Genomic DNA, 16,252 nt, shown 5'->3' on the forward strand with positions numbered 1-16,252 from the left:
CCTACAAAAATGTCCATGAACTATAATCCACATAATAATTCACATTTCCAAACTGGCTCAAATTAAGATCCGACATCTGTACATGCAACAGTTTCTCTTGCGCTTTTGACAATGATTTCACATGAGGCCTGATTTCACATGATATGCCCAAATAGCCATGCTTATAACCACTGGGCTACTAAATAATCACATATTTTTCTTTCAATTACTTAATTAACCTATATCATGCTACTTCAAGTTATTGATTTGGAGCAAAATATGACGTTGTAAAAAAAATAAAAAATAAAAAAAAGAGCCTAAATTGGGTATGCCTATAAAAATTGGTCAATTGAAGGCATTTGAGGTTCATGTTAACTTTAATTGTTTTCGATGAAAATTATAGACCTTTCAAACATTTAATGCAACATTATTGGCAAGTGACTTGATGCTTCCTGTGCCAAAGCGATTTAGAGTTCTTAAACGGGAGTGACGAGTGTGTTGATATAATGGTAATTGTCATGTATTGTCATGTTGTGTCTTGTTTCTGTCCTTTCCTTTCACCCTGTCTCCCTCTGCTGGTCGTACTAGGTTACCGTTTCTGTCCCTCTTTCCCCCAGCTGTTCCTTGTCTTCTCTGACTACCTCATTCACCCCTTTTCCCACCTGTTCCCTTTTTCCCTCTGATTAGGTCCCTATATCTCTCTCTGTTTCTGCTCCTGTCTTTGTCGGATTCTTGTTTGTGTGTCTCATGCCTGAACCAGACTATCATCGTGTTTGCTGCAACCTTGTCCTGTCGGAATCTACCTGTCCATCTGAGCCCACGTGTGTTCATCATTAAAGAAACTCTGTTTGTTAATTCGCTTTTGGGTCCTCATTCACGCACCTGACAGAAGAATCCGACCAAGAATGGACCCAGCGACTTCGGATCCTCTCCACTCAGCCGTCGAGATCCAGGGAGCGATGCTAGGCAGACACGAGCAGGAATTGTCTGCTGCTCGACATGCCGTTGAGACCCTGGCCACCCAAGTCTCCAACCTCACAGAACAGGTTCACCATCTCCGCCTCGATCCACCGGCCACTTCCAGGGCTTTCGAATCTCCGGAGCCCAGAATCAATAACCCGCCGTGTTACTCTGGGGAGCCCACTGAATGCCGCTCGTTCCTCACCCAGTGTGATATTGTGTTTTCTCTCCAGCCCAACACTTACGCCAGGAGCACTGCTCGTGTCGCCTACGTCATATCTCTCCTTACTGGACGGGCTCGTGAGTGGGGCACGGCAATCTGGGAGGCAAGGGCTGAGTGTACTAACCAGTATCAGGACTTTAAGGAGGAGATGATACGGGTTTTTGATCGATCTGTTTTTGGGGAGGAGGCTTCCAGGGCCCTGTCTTCCCTATGTCAAGGTAATCGATCCATAACAGACTACTCTATTGAGTTTCGCACTCTTGCTGCCTCCAGTGGCTGGAACGAGCCGGCTTTGCTCGCTCGTTTTCTGGAGGGTCTCCGCGCAGAGGTAAAGGATGAGATTCTCTCCCGGGAGGTTCCTTCCAGCGTGGATTCCTTGATTGAACTCGCTATTCGCATTGAGCGACGGGTTGATCTTCGTCACCGAGCTCGTGGAAAGGAGCTCGCGTTCTCCGTTGCCCCCCTCTCCGCATCACTACCATCTTCCTCTGCCGGCTCGGGAGCTGAGCCTATGCAGCTGGGAGGTATCCGCATCTCGACTAAGGAGAGGGAACGGAGAATCACCAACCGCCTCTGTCTCTATTGCGGTTCTGCTGGTCATTTTGTCACTTCATGTCCAGTAAAAGCCAGAGCTCATCAGTAAGCGGAGGGCTACTGGTGAGCGCTACTACTCCTGTCTCTCCTTCAAGATCCTGCACTACCTTGTCGGTCCATCTACGCTGGACCGGTTCGTCAGCTTCCTGCAGTGCCTTAATAGACTCTGGGGCGGAGGGCTGTTTTATGGACGAGACCTGGGCTCGGGAACATGACATTCCTCTCAGACAGTTAAGGGAGCCCACGGCCTTGTTCGCCCTGGATGGTAGTCCTCTCCCCAGGATTCAGCGTGAGACGCTACCTTTAACCCTCACTGTTTCTGGTAATCATAGCGAAACCATTTCTTTTTTAATTTTTCGTTCACCTTTTACACCTGTTGTTTTGGGCCATCCCTGGCTAGTTTGTCATAATCCTTCCATTAATTGGTCTAGTAATTCTATCCTCTCCTGGAACGTCTCTTGTCATGTGAAATGTTTAATGTCTGCAATCCCTCCTGTTTCCTCTGTCTCTTCTTCACAGGAGGAGCCTGGTGATTTGACAGGGGTGCCGGAGGAATATCACGATCTGCGCACGGTGTTCAGTCGGTCCAGGGCCACCTCTCTTCCTCCACACCGGTCGTATGATTGTAGTATTGATCTCCTTCCGGGAACCACTCCCCCCCGGGGTAGACTATACTCTCTGTCGGCTCCCGAACGTAAGGCTCTCGAAGATTATTTGTCTGTAGCTCTTGACGCCGGTACCATAGTCCCCTCCTCCTCTCCCGCCGGAGCGGGGTTTTTTTTTGTCAAGAAGAAGGACGGGTCTCTGCGCCCCTGCATAGATTATCGAGGGCTGAATGACATAACAGTGAAGAATCGTTATCCGCTTCCTCTTATGTCTTCAGCCTTCGAGATCCTGCAGGGAGCCAGGTTTTTCACTAAGTTGGACCTTCGTAACGCTTACCATCTCGTGCGCATCAGGGAGGGGGACGAGTGGAAGACGGCGTTTAACACTCCGTTAGGGCACTTTGAATACCGGGTTCTTCCTTTCGGCCTCGCTAACGCTCCAGCTGTCTTTCAGGCATTAGTCAATGATGTCCTGAGAGACATGCTGAACATCTTTGTTTTCGTTTACCTTGACGATATCCTGATTTTTTTCACCGTCACTCCAGATTCATGTTCAGCACGTTCGACGTGTCCTCCAGCGCCTTTTAGAGAATTGTCTTTTTGTGAAGGCTGAGAAGTGCACTTTTCATGCCTCCTCCGTCACATTTCTCGGTTCTGTTATTTCCGCTGAAGGCATTAAGATGGATCCCGCTAAGGTCCAAGCTGTCATTGATTGGCCCGTCCCTAAGTCACGCGTCGAGCTGCAGCGCTTTCTCGGCTTCGCGAACTTCTATCGTCGTTTCATCCGTAATTTCGGTCAGGTGGCAGCTCCTCTCACAGCCCTTACTTCTGTCAAGACGTGCTTTAAGTGGTCCGTTTCTGCCCAGGGAGCTTTTGATCTCCTCAAGAATCGTTTTACATCCGCTCCTATCCTTGTTACACCTGACGTCTCTAGACAGTTCGTTGTCGAGGTTGACGCGTCAGAGGTGGGCGTGGGAGCCATTCTTTCTCAGCGCTCCCTCTCTGACGACAAGGTCCACCCATGCGCGTATTTTTCTCATCGCCTGTCGCCGTCGGAACGTAACTATGATGTGGGAAACCGCGAACTGCTCGCCATCCGGTTAGCCCTAGGCGAATGGCGACAGTGGTTGGAGGGGGCGACCGTTCCTTTTGTCGTTTGGACTGACCATAGGAACCTTGAGTACATCCGTTCTGCCAAACGACTTAATGCGCGTCAGGCGCGTTGGGCGCTGTTTTTCGCTCGTTTCGAGTTCGTGATTTCTTATCGCCCGGGCTCTAAGAACACCAAGCCTGATGCTTTATCTCGTCTCTTCAGTTCTTCAGTAGCCTCCACTGACCCCGAGGGGATTCTCCCTGAGGGGCGTGTTGTCGGGTTGACTGTCTGGGGAATTGAGAGGCAGGTAAAGCAAGCGCTCACTCACACTCCGTCGCCGCGCGCTTGTCCTAGGAACCTTCTTTTCGTTCCCGTTCCTACTCGTCTGGCCGTTCTTCAGTGGGCTCACTCTGCCAAGTTAGCCGGCCACCCTGGCGTTCGGGGTACGCTTGCTTCCATTCGCCAGCGTTTTTGGTGGCCCACCCGGGAGCATGACACGCGTCGTTTCGTGGCTGCTTGTTCGGTCTGCGCGCAGACTAAGTCCGGTAACTCTCCTCCTGCCGGCCGTCTCAGGCCGCTTCCCATTCCCTCTCGACCGTGGTCTCACATCGCCTTAGATTTTGTCACCGGACTGCCTTCGTCAGCGGGGAAGACTGTTATTCTTACGGTTGTCGATAGGTTCTCTAAGGCGGCTCATTTCATTCCCCTTGCTAAGCTTCCTTCTGCTAAAGAGACGGCACAAATCATCATCGAGAATGTTTTCAGAATTCATGGCCTTCCGTCAGACGTCGTTTCGGACAGAGGTCCGCAATTCACGTCTCAATTTTGGAGGGAGTTTTGCCGTTTGATTGGGGCTTCCGTCAGTCTCTCTTCCGGCTTTCACCCCCAGTCTAACGGTCAAGCAGAACGGGCCAATCAGACTATTGGTCGCATCTTACGCAGTCTTTCTTTTCGCAACCCTGCGTCTTGGTCAGAACAGCTCCCCTGGGCAGAATACGCCCACAACTCGCTTCCTTCGTCTGCGACCGGGCTATCTCCTTTTCAGAGTAGCCTCGGGTACCAGCCTCCGCTGTTCTCATCTCAGTTCGCCGAGTCCAGCGTCCCCTCCGCTCAGGCTTTTGTCCAACGTTGCGAGCGCACCTGGAAGAGGGTCAGGTCTGCACTTTGCCGTTATAGGACGCAGACTGTGAGGGCTGCTAATAAGCGTAGAACTAAGAGTCCTAGATATTGTCGCGGTCAGAGAGTTTGGCTCTCCACTCAGAACCTTCCCCTTAAGACGGCTTCTCGCAAGTTGACCCCGCGGTTCATTGGTCCGTTCCGTATTTCTCGGGTCATTAATCCTGTCGCAGTTCGACTTCTTCTTCCGCGATACCTTCGTCGCGTCCACCCGGTCTTCCATGTCTCCTGTATCAAGCCCGTTCTTCGCGCCCCCGCTCGTCTTCCCCCCCCCCCCCCCCATCCTTGTCGAGGGCGCACCCATCTACAGGGTCCGTAGGATTTTGGACATGCGTCCTCGGGGCCGTGGTCACCAGTACCTCGTAGATTGGGAGAGGTACGGTCCTGAGGAGAGGAGTTGGGTTCCCTCTCGGGACGTGCTGGACCGTGCGCTGATCGAGGATTTCCTCCGTTGCCGCCAGGTTTCCTCCTCGAGTGCGCCAGGAGGCGCTCGGTGAGTGGAGGGGTACTGTCATGTATTGTCATGTTGTGTCTTGTTTCTGTCCTTTCCTTTCACCCTGTCTCCCTCTGCTGGTCGTACTAGGTTACCGTTTCTGTCCCTCTTTCCCCCAGCTGTTCCTTGTCTTCTCTGACTACCTCATTCACCCCTTTTCCCACCTGTTCCCTTTTTCCCTCTGATTAGGTCCCTATATCTCTCTCTGTTTCTGCTCCTGTCTTTGTCGGATTCTTGTTTGTGTGTCTCATGCCTGAACCAGACTATCATCGTGTTTGCTGCAACCTTGTCCTGTCCTGTCGGAATCTACCTGTCCATCTGAGCCCACGTGTGTTCATCATTAAATAAACTCTGTTTGTTAATTCGCTTTTGGGTCCTCATTCACGCACCTGACAGTAATATTATCAAAATATATCCACTTTTTCCAACCATCAGAATCGGTAAAAAAAATAAAAGTTATTCATGCCAACATATTAGGCACATTAATTACAATTTGGCAAAGCGATCATGTCAGGTTAAAATTAGGCAATAATTAATAGTAGGCAAAGTGATCATATCAGGTGAAAATTTGATCAAACATTTTACCATTGCAACATTTGATGTACATTCACATTCCCTGCGTTTGTCTGAAGTGTGCAGTAGAGGTCAAAGCTGGCAAAGCCTCCTCGCTATTGGTTATTCCCCATAATTTGCAACAATGTCAATGAGCGTCATAATTATCTTTTCTTTGCGTTACCTGAAATTGTCGCGATTGCAAGCTAAGATAAACTTTTATGAATTGATTTTACATCTGGCTGAGAGTTTGAGTTTTAGCAGTGTCTTAGCATGAACCTAAAACCTACTCTGAGCTGGGAGTTTTCGTAGTATTAAAACAGGTTTTAATAGGATTCCTAGGACCTTTTCTGAGATGCATTGTGGACTATCCCCTTTCAGAAGTCAACAAGCTCAGGATTTTAAACTATGCCACCTGCTGTCAATGTCTATTTGTAACGTACATAGCCCCATACCAGTTGACCGTGTCAAATAGTATGAACAATATTCAAACACTCATTTGTTCTACTTTGGACGGATGTCTGATCATAATGGCGCTGGAGGTGATGGCTACCGTTTTACAGTTACAAAACCAATTGTGCTATTTTGTGTGTTTTTTCGCATTGTAACTTATTTTGTACATAATGTTGCTGCGACCATCTCTTATGACCAAAAATAGGTTCTGGATGTCAGAACAGCGATGACTCACCTCGAACTGGACAAAGACTTTTTCTTTAATGAGTCTGATGCGAAGGATATACCGTTTCTCCTATGTCAGGCCCAAATCCCCGACATTCGCATGATGAAAAGACAAAAGATACAGGGGGCTGAGATCCGGGTGCTTTGTGAGAACTCGTTAGCGAGTGGATAACCCATCTGTTCTATTAGCCAACATGCAATCACTGAAAAATAAAGTGGATGAGATCCGTTCGAGACTATCCTACCAACGGGACATTAAAAACTGTAATATCTTATGTTTCACAGCGTCGTGGAAGTTGGTAGGGTTTTCCGTGCATCGGCAGGACAGAACAGCTACGTCGGGTATGTGAGATTTTTTACTTTTAAGTATTTTCTTAAACCTGCATTGTTGGTTAAAACATCTTAAGGATCGGACGCCTTTTTTTCAATTTTCACATAAAATGCATATTCTTGATACCATTTGAAAGGAAACACTTTGAAGTTTGTGGAAATGTGGAATTAATGTAGGAAAACATAAGACATTAGGTATCTGGTTAGGATCTGGTAAAAGATCATACAAAGAAAAAAAGCATGTTTTTTTGTTCCATCATCTTTGAAATGCAAATGAAAGGCCATTTATCTGACTTAGGACTCTAGGTGCAATTTATATTATGGCCACTAGATGGCAGCAGTGTATGTGCAAAGTGTTAGACTGATCCAATGAACCATTGCATTTCTGTTCAAAATGTTGTATCAAGTCTGCCCAAATATGACTAATTGGTCTATATATACACATTTTCAAGTACATAATGGTGCACTCTCCTCAAAAAATAGCATGGTATGTTTTCACTGTAATAGCTACTGTAAATTGGACAGTGCAATTATATTAACAAGAATCTAAGCTTTCTGCCCACAGAAGATTTGTCTATATCCTGGGAAATGTTCTTGTTACTTACAACTATAAACTATCAAAATAAAGGAAGTCGTACACACCAAATATAATCTCCCAGCAATTTAATGGTTATTTACCAACGTTTCGGCATCACTGTTCCGTCATACTAATCACATTAGCGCACATTTGCTCAACCATCCCGAAGTTGGGACACCGTTCTGTGGAGATCTTTAAGAGTTATTAAGGGCTTGTAAGTAAGCATTTCCTGGTACACCTGTTGTATTCGGCGCATTTGACAAATGAAATTTGGCTTGATTAGATTTGACTGGCCGATAAGTTGTACTCGTGTTTACTATGATCGAAATGCATTCCCATTATTAATTTTGCTTGTCTGATTGAAAGATGACACAAGGAATTGGGATCTGAAGACATATTTTTTACACTTCAATGAAAACTTGATAGTGAAAGGAACACGTGTATATTGTCGTCAGCTGAAATGCGCTTTCCTGTCTACTACCTCAGGATTGAAAGAAAATGTATGAAGGAAGCCTATTAAATATAACTGGCCGCACACATTCTCCTATCTGTCTAAACATGATCTACTTGGCATTTGCTCCTAGACAGCTCTGAGATTGTCTAAGTTGCACGGCCCAGTATTTTACTCCAGTGTTCTCAGAGGATAATGCATCATTTACAATGTGCAGATAAAGGTCAGCCTTGCTTCCCAGAGCGTCTCTGTTTCAGATGGCATGTCAGCAGGTGTTAAGCCAGTAAGAACCGTGTGTCCTTTTGACACGGTTTTCTATAAGGAGAAGGAGACCGGCCTCAGGTTGGGAGGAGGAGACCGGCCTCAGGTTGGGAGGAGGAGACCGGCCTCAGGTTGGGAGGAGGAGACCGGCATCAGGTCAGACCTTAGGTTGAAAGAGTCTAAATAGGTGCCCAAGTGACTTGAGGATGATCTCCTTCACCGTAAGTGACTGAGGATAATCACCTTCACTGTCTCATATGTCATGAAGAAGACATCAACCTTCAGATGAGAAATCTTTTTAAGCGTCATCCTTCTCCATCTACTTCTGCTTAATTTAAGCAGTTGAGATCTGAGGGTGTATCCTACTGTGTTCAGATTGGAGTTTAGACCGTGATTATGTCTGGCCTGCAGTGTTGTGTTCAGATTGGAGTTTAGACCGTGATTATGTCTGGCCTGCAGCGTTGTGTTCAGATAACAAATAATAATTTCATTATGCACAGCTTCACACTCCCATGAATTTCAATTGCTATCATAGACTGTGACTTTTGTATGTTGCCAAGGGAAAAATACAGTATATGCCAGCATATCTTGAAACGATTTAGCTTGTTACTGTAATACTTCATATTGTAGCTCGCTTCGCCACTTATAAACCTTGGCTTCGTTACAGGCTAACATTTTCTAATGCCATATAAGATGACACATTTCCAAGGGCAAAATATCTCAGAACGATTTAGACTTGTAATATATTCATATCAGCTCACCCACGTATCAACCTAATTAATTAGCCAAACATTCTCTCACGCTGTTTGGGTTGTTTATCTCTCGAGGGTGATAGAAAATCTATTTCCCATTCACTAAGTTCATCTGTATGTATTGTCAGGTAGGACTCAGGAGTGCACGCATCTCGATAAATCTATCTTCTGAGCTGCAATTTAAACAAGGAGATGATGGCAAAGGTAATAGATTTTTATCTATCTGCATGCATTATTCTCCCTGAGGTTAGTGCATTGCTGCTGTCACATAAATAAGATATGATCCACGATGAACCGATCCCAACTCACTGTGATGAAACAAAGAAACTAACAAGGAATCCAATAAAAACTAGACGTTAGAAACCTCAGAACGTCAGTGTGTTACAGTATATCAATGAGATATCCACAAATGAACAGATGCTGACTCACTGTAATGATCATGAAACAAACAAATAAAACCAACCAACCAAAAAAACAACAAACCAACAACAACATCCAACCAACAATGCAGTACAACCGACACAATAGAAGCCACGAGCTTCAGTGTGTTAGTACTCAAGGTTACTCTACAAGCCGATGTCAACAGAAGTCTTTCAAGGGAGCTTTTCCATAATTGCTTCAAATCTCAGCTTGCGTCAAGCTCTGCAGAAACAGCTTTTCACAATCAAACCAACAAGGGATGCATGATTGTCAGACAATAGAAACCACTATGATGCTTCAGTTTGTCAGTATTTAAAGGGATACTTTGGGATGTTAGCAGTCTTCCTAGGGAGCTTCTGCATAATTGCTTCAAATCTCTGATTGCATCAAGCTCTGCCTGAAACAGCTTTTCGTGCATGCCTACAGTAGGTACAAAGGGATTGTCAGAGTTGTTGACACTCAACGGAAGCAGTGATCCTTCAAAAACAACATATATACAGTGCATTCGGAAAGTATTCAGACCCCTTCCCTTTTTGCACATTTCGTTACGTTACAGCCTTATTCTAACATTGATTAAATAAAAATGTTGTCATCAATCTACACACCACACCCCATAATGGCAAAGCGAAAAACTGTTTTTTATAAATATCTACAGATTTATAAAAAATGTCAAATTGAAATACAGTTGAAGTCGGAAGTTTACATACACTTAGGTTTGAGTCATTAAAACTTGTTTTTCAACCACCCCACAAATTTCTTGTTAACAAACTATAGTTTTGGCAAGTAATTTTTCCAACAATTGTTTACAGACAGATTATTTCACTTATAATTAACTGTATCACAATTCCAGTAGGTCAGAAGTTTATATACAGTCAACTTAATGTATCTTTAAACAGCTTGGAAAATTCCAGAAAATGATGTCATGGCTTTAGAAGCTTCTGACAGGCTAATTTACATCATTTGAGTCAATTGGAGGTGTACCTGTGGATGTATTACAAGGCCTACCTTCAAACTCAGTGACTCTTGCTTGACGGGAAAATCATGGGAAAATCAAAGGAAATCAGCTAAGACCTCAGAAAAAAAACCGTAGACCTCCACAAGTCTGGTTCATCCTTGGGAGCAATTTCTAAACGCCTGAAGGTACCACGTTCCTCTGTACAAACGATAGTACGCAAGTATAAACTATAAACACCATGGGACCACGCAGCTGTCATACCGCTCAGGAAGGAGACGTGTCCTGTCTCTTAGAGATGAACGTACTTTGGTGTGAAAAGTACAACTCAATCCCAGAACAGCAGCAAATGACCTTGTGAAGATGCTGGAGGAAACAGGTAAAAAAGTATCTATATCCACAGTAAAACAAGTCCAAAAATCGACAGAAACTGAAAGGCCGCTCAGCAAGGAAGAAGCCACTGCTCCAAAACCGCCATAAAAAAGCCAGACTACGGTTTGCAACTGCACATGGGGACAAAGCTTTTACTTTTTGGACAAATGTCCTCTGGTCTGATGAAACAAAAAAATAACTGTGTGGCCATATTGACCATTGTTATGTTTGGAAGAAAAATGGGGATGCTTGCAAGCCGAAGAACACCATCCCAACCTTGAAGCACTGGGGTGGCAGCATCATGTTGTGGGGGTGCTTTGCTACAGGAGGGACTGGTGCACTTCACAAAATAGATGGCATCATGAGGAAGGAAAATTATGTGGATATATTGAAGCAACATCTCAAGACATCAGTCAGGAAGTTAAAGCTTGATCGCACATGGGTCCTCCAAATGGACAAATGGACCCCAAGCATACTTCCAACGTTGTGGCAAAATGGCTTAAGGATAACAAAGTCAAGGTATTGGAGTGGCCATCACAAAGCCCTGACCTTAATCCCATAGAACTGAAAAAGCATGTGTGAGCAAGGAGGCCTACAAACCTGACTCAGTTACACCAGCTCTGTCAGGAGGAATGGACCAAAATTCACACAACGTATTGTGGGAAGCTTGTGGAAGGCTAACTGAAACATTTGACCCAAGTTAAACAATTTAAAGGCAATGCTACCAAATTCTAATTGAGTGTATGTAAACTTCTGACCCACTGGGAATGTGATGAAAGAAATAAAAGCTGAACTAAATCATTCTCGCTACTATTATTCTGACATTTCTCATTCTTAAAATAAAGTGGTGATCCTAACTGACATAAGCCCCAGGATTTTTACTGGGATTAAATGTCAGGAATTGTGAAAAACTGAGTTTAAATGTATTTGGCTAAGGTGTCTGTAAACTTCTGACTTCAACTGTCCTTTATTTACATAAGTATTCAGACCCTTTGCACCTGAGCTCAATTTCGAGTCTCATAGCACTCTGTTTCCATTGATCATCCTTGAGATGTTTCTACAACTTGATCGGAGTCTACCTGTGGTAAATTCAATTAATTTGGAAAGAACACAGTGGCTTCCATCATTCTTAAAGGGAATAAGTTTGGAACCACCAAGACTCTTCCTAGAGCTGACCGCCCAGCCAAACTGAGCAATCGGGGAATGGTCTTGGTCAAAGAGGTGACCAAGAACCTGATGGTCACTCTGACAGAGCTCCGGAGTTCGTCTGTGGAGATGTGAGAACCTTCCAGAAGGACAACCATCTCTGCAGCACTCCACCAATCAGGCCTTTATTGTAGAGTGGCCAGACGGAAGCAACTCCTCAGTAAAAGGCACATGACAGCCTGCTTGGAGTTTTACAAACGGCACCTAAAGGACTCCCCAAATACAGGTGTACCAAACTTGTAGCCTCATTCCGAAGAAGTCTTAAAGCTGTAATCGCTGCCAAAGGTGCTTCCACAATATACTGAGTAAAGGGTCTGAATTCTTATGTGATATCAGTTTTTATTTTTAATACATTTGTAAAAAATTCTAAAGTCCTGTTTTTGCTTTGTCATTATGAGGTATTGTGTGTAGATTGTATATCCTGATGTGTAACTGTCGATTTCCCCCCCCATCACTAATGACAACCAACCTGGGTGTGATGGGTAGGGACTTGAGAAATGGTTAGCTTGCAGGTTTCTGTATCAACGCACTGTACAGTACACACTGGTAGTGATGGGTGGGTTGACTCATAACCTGCAGTCCCCGCGGTTATATCCGCAGCGCGGGTGGGTTTAGGGTCATGAAATACTGTGTGGATGAAGGGTGGGTGGAGGGTGGGTTGATCGATCCATGGAGGCAAAAAGGACAATGTCAGAGATTAATTCAATAAGAGAAAAGCTGCAAAATGGAGAGTTAAAGTGTAGGTAGGGACAGAAAAGTAGCCTAAGATTTGGGAAAGTTTTGGCGAAGGGGTAAAAGAAGATGATAGCAGTGCCGGCTTTGTTGTGTGACGATTGCGAGGTGCAAATTTGACAGTCACAAGAAGAGGAGTTCAAATAGGCCCATGGCACGTCAGGGAACTGTAGCCTACTGTTCAGATGGGTTAAATGGAAACTGAAATCTGGACACCAAATGTAGTCCTATAACCTCTCACATAGCCTTAATATTAACTCCTGCAGAATTAAGCAGTTATTGCAGTGAAATGATAGGCCTACACCAAATGTAGGCAACATTTTGACACAGGAACAGGAGTGGAGAAATATGATTTATTTCTTTCAGTATCTTGAGAGAATGTGAATGTGCAGTTAGAGACCGACTGTTGAGGTGGTTTTATCAGCATCATAAAAACTGATAGTATTTCAACCACATAAAATATGCACCCAAGCCCAACTGAAAGCTTAGAAACACGTTGGGTCGTTTTCACAGCTTTTTATTTCCTTACAACCGGGTCAAACTGATGTCTGTTGAACATTTCCAGTTTTTTATCCCCGGTTCCCAAAGAAGCACCTTTGATTGAAGCATTCGTTCTATCAATTTATGACATTCTGTTGAGCAAGGGTTTATTTAGTATTCTAGGTCAGGACCCGAGTTTGGGAAATGCTGTTCTAGGGCAACATATATTGACAGAAGAGAAGCTGCAAGTATATAATTATAGACAAGTTGACTAACAAATAGCTTACCAAAATGTTGGAAATTACAGTATAAGCAGAAACACATCTAAATCAGGCAACAACACAAAATCCTGCACCCCCCCGTCAAAAAATTATCTCTGACTGTAGCCTTCAGCTGATTTTCTATATTAGTGGTTTAGGGTCTGGTGTGGGCCTCAGGTTTTCCCTTTATCACATATAGTCGGGGGTTGCGGATGGGTTATTAGCAAATGCAGGTGCGGGTGCCTGAACAAACAGCTGACCCGCGTACCACTAGTATCTCTGCAGCAAAGTACTGTACTGTACACACTGGCCTCAAGTCTTTTCTGTCCTACCACAGGGTGTGTGTGTGTGTGTGTGTGTGTTCGGGGGGTCCCCACAGCAGTCCCAAAATCACTCCAGCTGAGAAGGCTTAATTTATCATGCAGAGGCAGCAGCTGTACCTCTCCCTATATCCCTCAAACACACAGTCTCTCTCTCTCACACACACACACACACACACACACACACACACACACACACACACACACACACACACACACACACACACAGTTAAAATATTCCCAATAGTTGTTATGCATGCTTACAATATTGCTCTGTATTGTGTATGTGAAATGAGCAACTATACATATTTAGCTACCTTCTTCCTAAATATAGATGCTTGTAGCCTAAATGAATATACACCATTCAAAGGTAAATAAATAATTTCAATTTATTGATAGATCCGCGCACTGCTATCAGAAACAATCAGCGCGAAGACGAGATTACTTACATCTTTGAAAATTGGAAGTCCATTAACGTGGCTACGCAGTGGCTGCTGCTGAGCGCGAAGGTGCTTCTGTTTTGCCGACTGAAGGCACATGGTGATCATCTCCGTGCACGCCAACATCTCTAAATATTTTGGAAGATGTTGTATAGCCAACTTGTACACACCTGCTTCTTTTAATAGCTCGAAAATGCCGTTTTTTGGGGGGGGGGGTGTTCAAAAGTGTCGCCCTGTGCTGTCAAACCGAAGCAACCGTGCTCCAACAGTGATGTCGCTCTGCAACTTTCTGCGGTAGGTAACCCACCTTCTCGAGAGCTGATTGGTCAGTGTCTTCGTTGAGCATCCCTCCTAGGCAAGAGAAGGAAAAAATACCAAGTGGCGCATTAACATCATTTTACAAGATACATCTTATAAAATAGTAGAATCAGGCAATATCAAACTAATTTAGAGAATACAATTGATAAACCTACAATGCAGATGTTGGATGGGATTACAATTAGGACTACTTCTACATATAGGTTACATTTATTTAAATATGAATTGCATATTTCACCTCAAAACACAGATTTTCTCTTGAAAATAAAGGAAATGCATGTACATTTATTTCACTTCCCCTTATAAAGGTGTATCAGCAATGTATTGTGCCTGACATTGCCATCTGCTGGTGATGATAGACTATGCCCACAGAACAATGAGCCAGATATTTCACCGGACGTAAAAATGTAAGCATCCGGTTGACATTTCCACTCACTACCAAATTTGGTGATAAGAGGAAGCCCGATGGCCGAGAGTATAAGATGGAGCGAGAAGGATTTTGGTCAACATTATGCAAATGTTCTCTTTGATTAATTATTTGTTTTACCTTTATTTAACTAGGCAAATCAGTTCTGAAAAAATTATTATATACAATGACGGCCTACTAGGAAACAGTGGGTTAACTGCCTTGCTCAGGGGCAGAACGACAGATTTGATCCAGCAACCTTAATCTCAATACAGTTTTCTGTTACCCAAAACTAAAATATGTTACAAACAAAGTGGAGAAAGTTTTGCAGATGTTACACTTGGCCAAAGTAAAAAAAATGTAATGAATTCAGGGGGTAGCCCCAACCTGGACTCAAACCCAGGTCAAGTAACTTTCTAGCCAACACCTCAACTGCTACACCAAGAGGTCCGAACCTCTTGACAATACTAAATCAGGCAACAACACAAAATCCTGCACCCCCCCGTCAAAAAATTGTCTCTGACTGTAGCCTTCAGCTGATTTTCTATATTAGCGGTTTAGGGTCTGGTGTGGGCCTCAGGTTTTCCCTTTATCACATATAGTCGGGGGTTGCGGATGGGTTATTAGCAAATGCAAGTGCCTGAACAAACAGCTGACCCGCGTACCACTAGTATCTCTGCAGCAAAGTACTGTACTGTACACACTGGCATCAAGTATTTTCTGTCCTACCACAGGGTGTGTGTGTGTGTGTTAGGTTAAAGGTAGCTACATAACAATGGGGAGATGAAAGAGAAAAAAGTGTTTAATATAGATAACAGTGAATACTGTTAAACTTTAATAAAGTAACATTGGTGATTAAGCTCAACACATAGCCTACATTCTTAGTACAATTGATCACCAAACAATTATCTTCAAGACAGCCCTTAAAATGGTTGCTCTCACACAAATACACTTGCACAGCAAACACTTCACAAACTCTGCACTGGACTTTTGGTGACAAAAGCTATTTTATACATTTTACATGTTCACCCCTAGTCCCAGGGGAAACACTAACTAAAACTATGGTCTGTGCCCTGTCACACACTCACACACTTTTTAAAATCTCCCACAACATTTTGTTTCAATGTATCAAAATATTTTGGGGTATTTATATTTTGGGAGAGAATCTCACATTTCTTGAAATGATTGGTGCTCGAGAGCATCACAACCTTGATGTATCATGGGTAAATTGTGACTGACTAATCGACAAAAATATTGTATAGTTATTTAGGGTGCAAGATCTGTAGATCATTCAGTCCCAACTCTCCTTTAAAGTCGGCTGCGATGTCGAACGGCCCCTTACATAAAATGCAATAGAGCAGGCCAGCTTGTACTCCTAAAACCCTGAAATAAATGACCATAGGAGTTTGGAATTAAAGCCGGAAATAAGGTCTGAGGTGAACACAGGCTTAGGAGATCTTATACGTTTTGTTCTATGAGATAATAGCAGTCAGTTAACATTACCTTTATGAATTATGAAGGCTTTATCGTTTGTTTTATTATTACAAAAACATCTTACAAATTCTGAAAGTGTAGTTAGCTGATGAAGATAATCTCATAGAACAAAACGTATAAACTCTCAT

General features: G+C 43.9%; 1 protein-coding gene across 2 annotated transcripts in view; it reads right to left on the bottom strand.

Moving 5' to 3' along the window:
- Nucleotides 1-14,234, bottom strand: part of necab3 (N-terminal EF-hand calcium binding protein 3) — a 54,962-nt gene extending 40,728 nt beyond the window's left edge. The window contains exon 1 of one of the 2 annotated variants that reach the window (XM_036984133.1): nt 13,916-14,234. In XM_036984133.1, coding sequence (XP_036840028.1) covers nt 13,916-14,032 — 117 coding nt within the window. In that variant the 5' untranslated portion in view covers nt 14,033-14,234. The remainder of the gene's footprint in view (nt 1-13,915) is intronic. The other variant, XM_036984132.1, reaches the window with a different exon arrangement.
- Between the last annotated feature and the right edge of the window lie 2,018 nt (nt 14,235-16,252).

Source organism: Oncorhynchus mykiss, chromosome 7 (assembly GCF_013265735.2).
Source record: "Oncorhynchus mykiss isolate Arlee chromosome 7, USDA_OmykA_1.1, whole genome shotgun sequence".
NCBI lineage: Eukaryota > Metazoa > Chordata > Actinopteri > Salmoniformes > Salmonidae > Oncorhynchus > Oncorhynchus mykiss.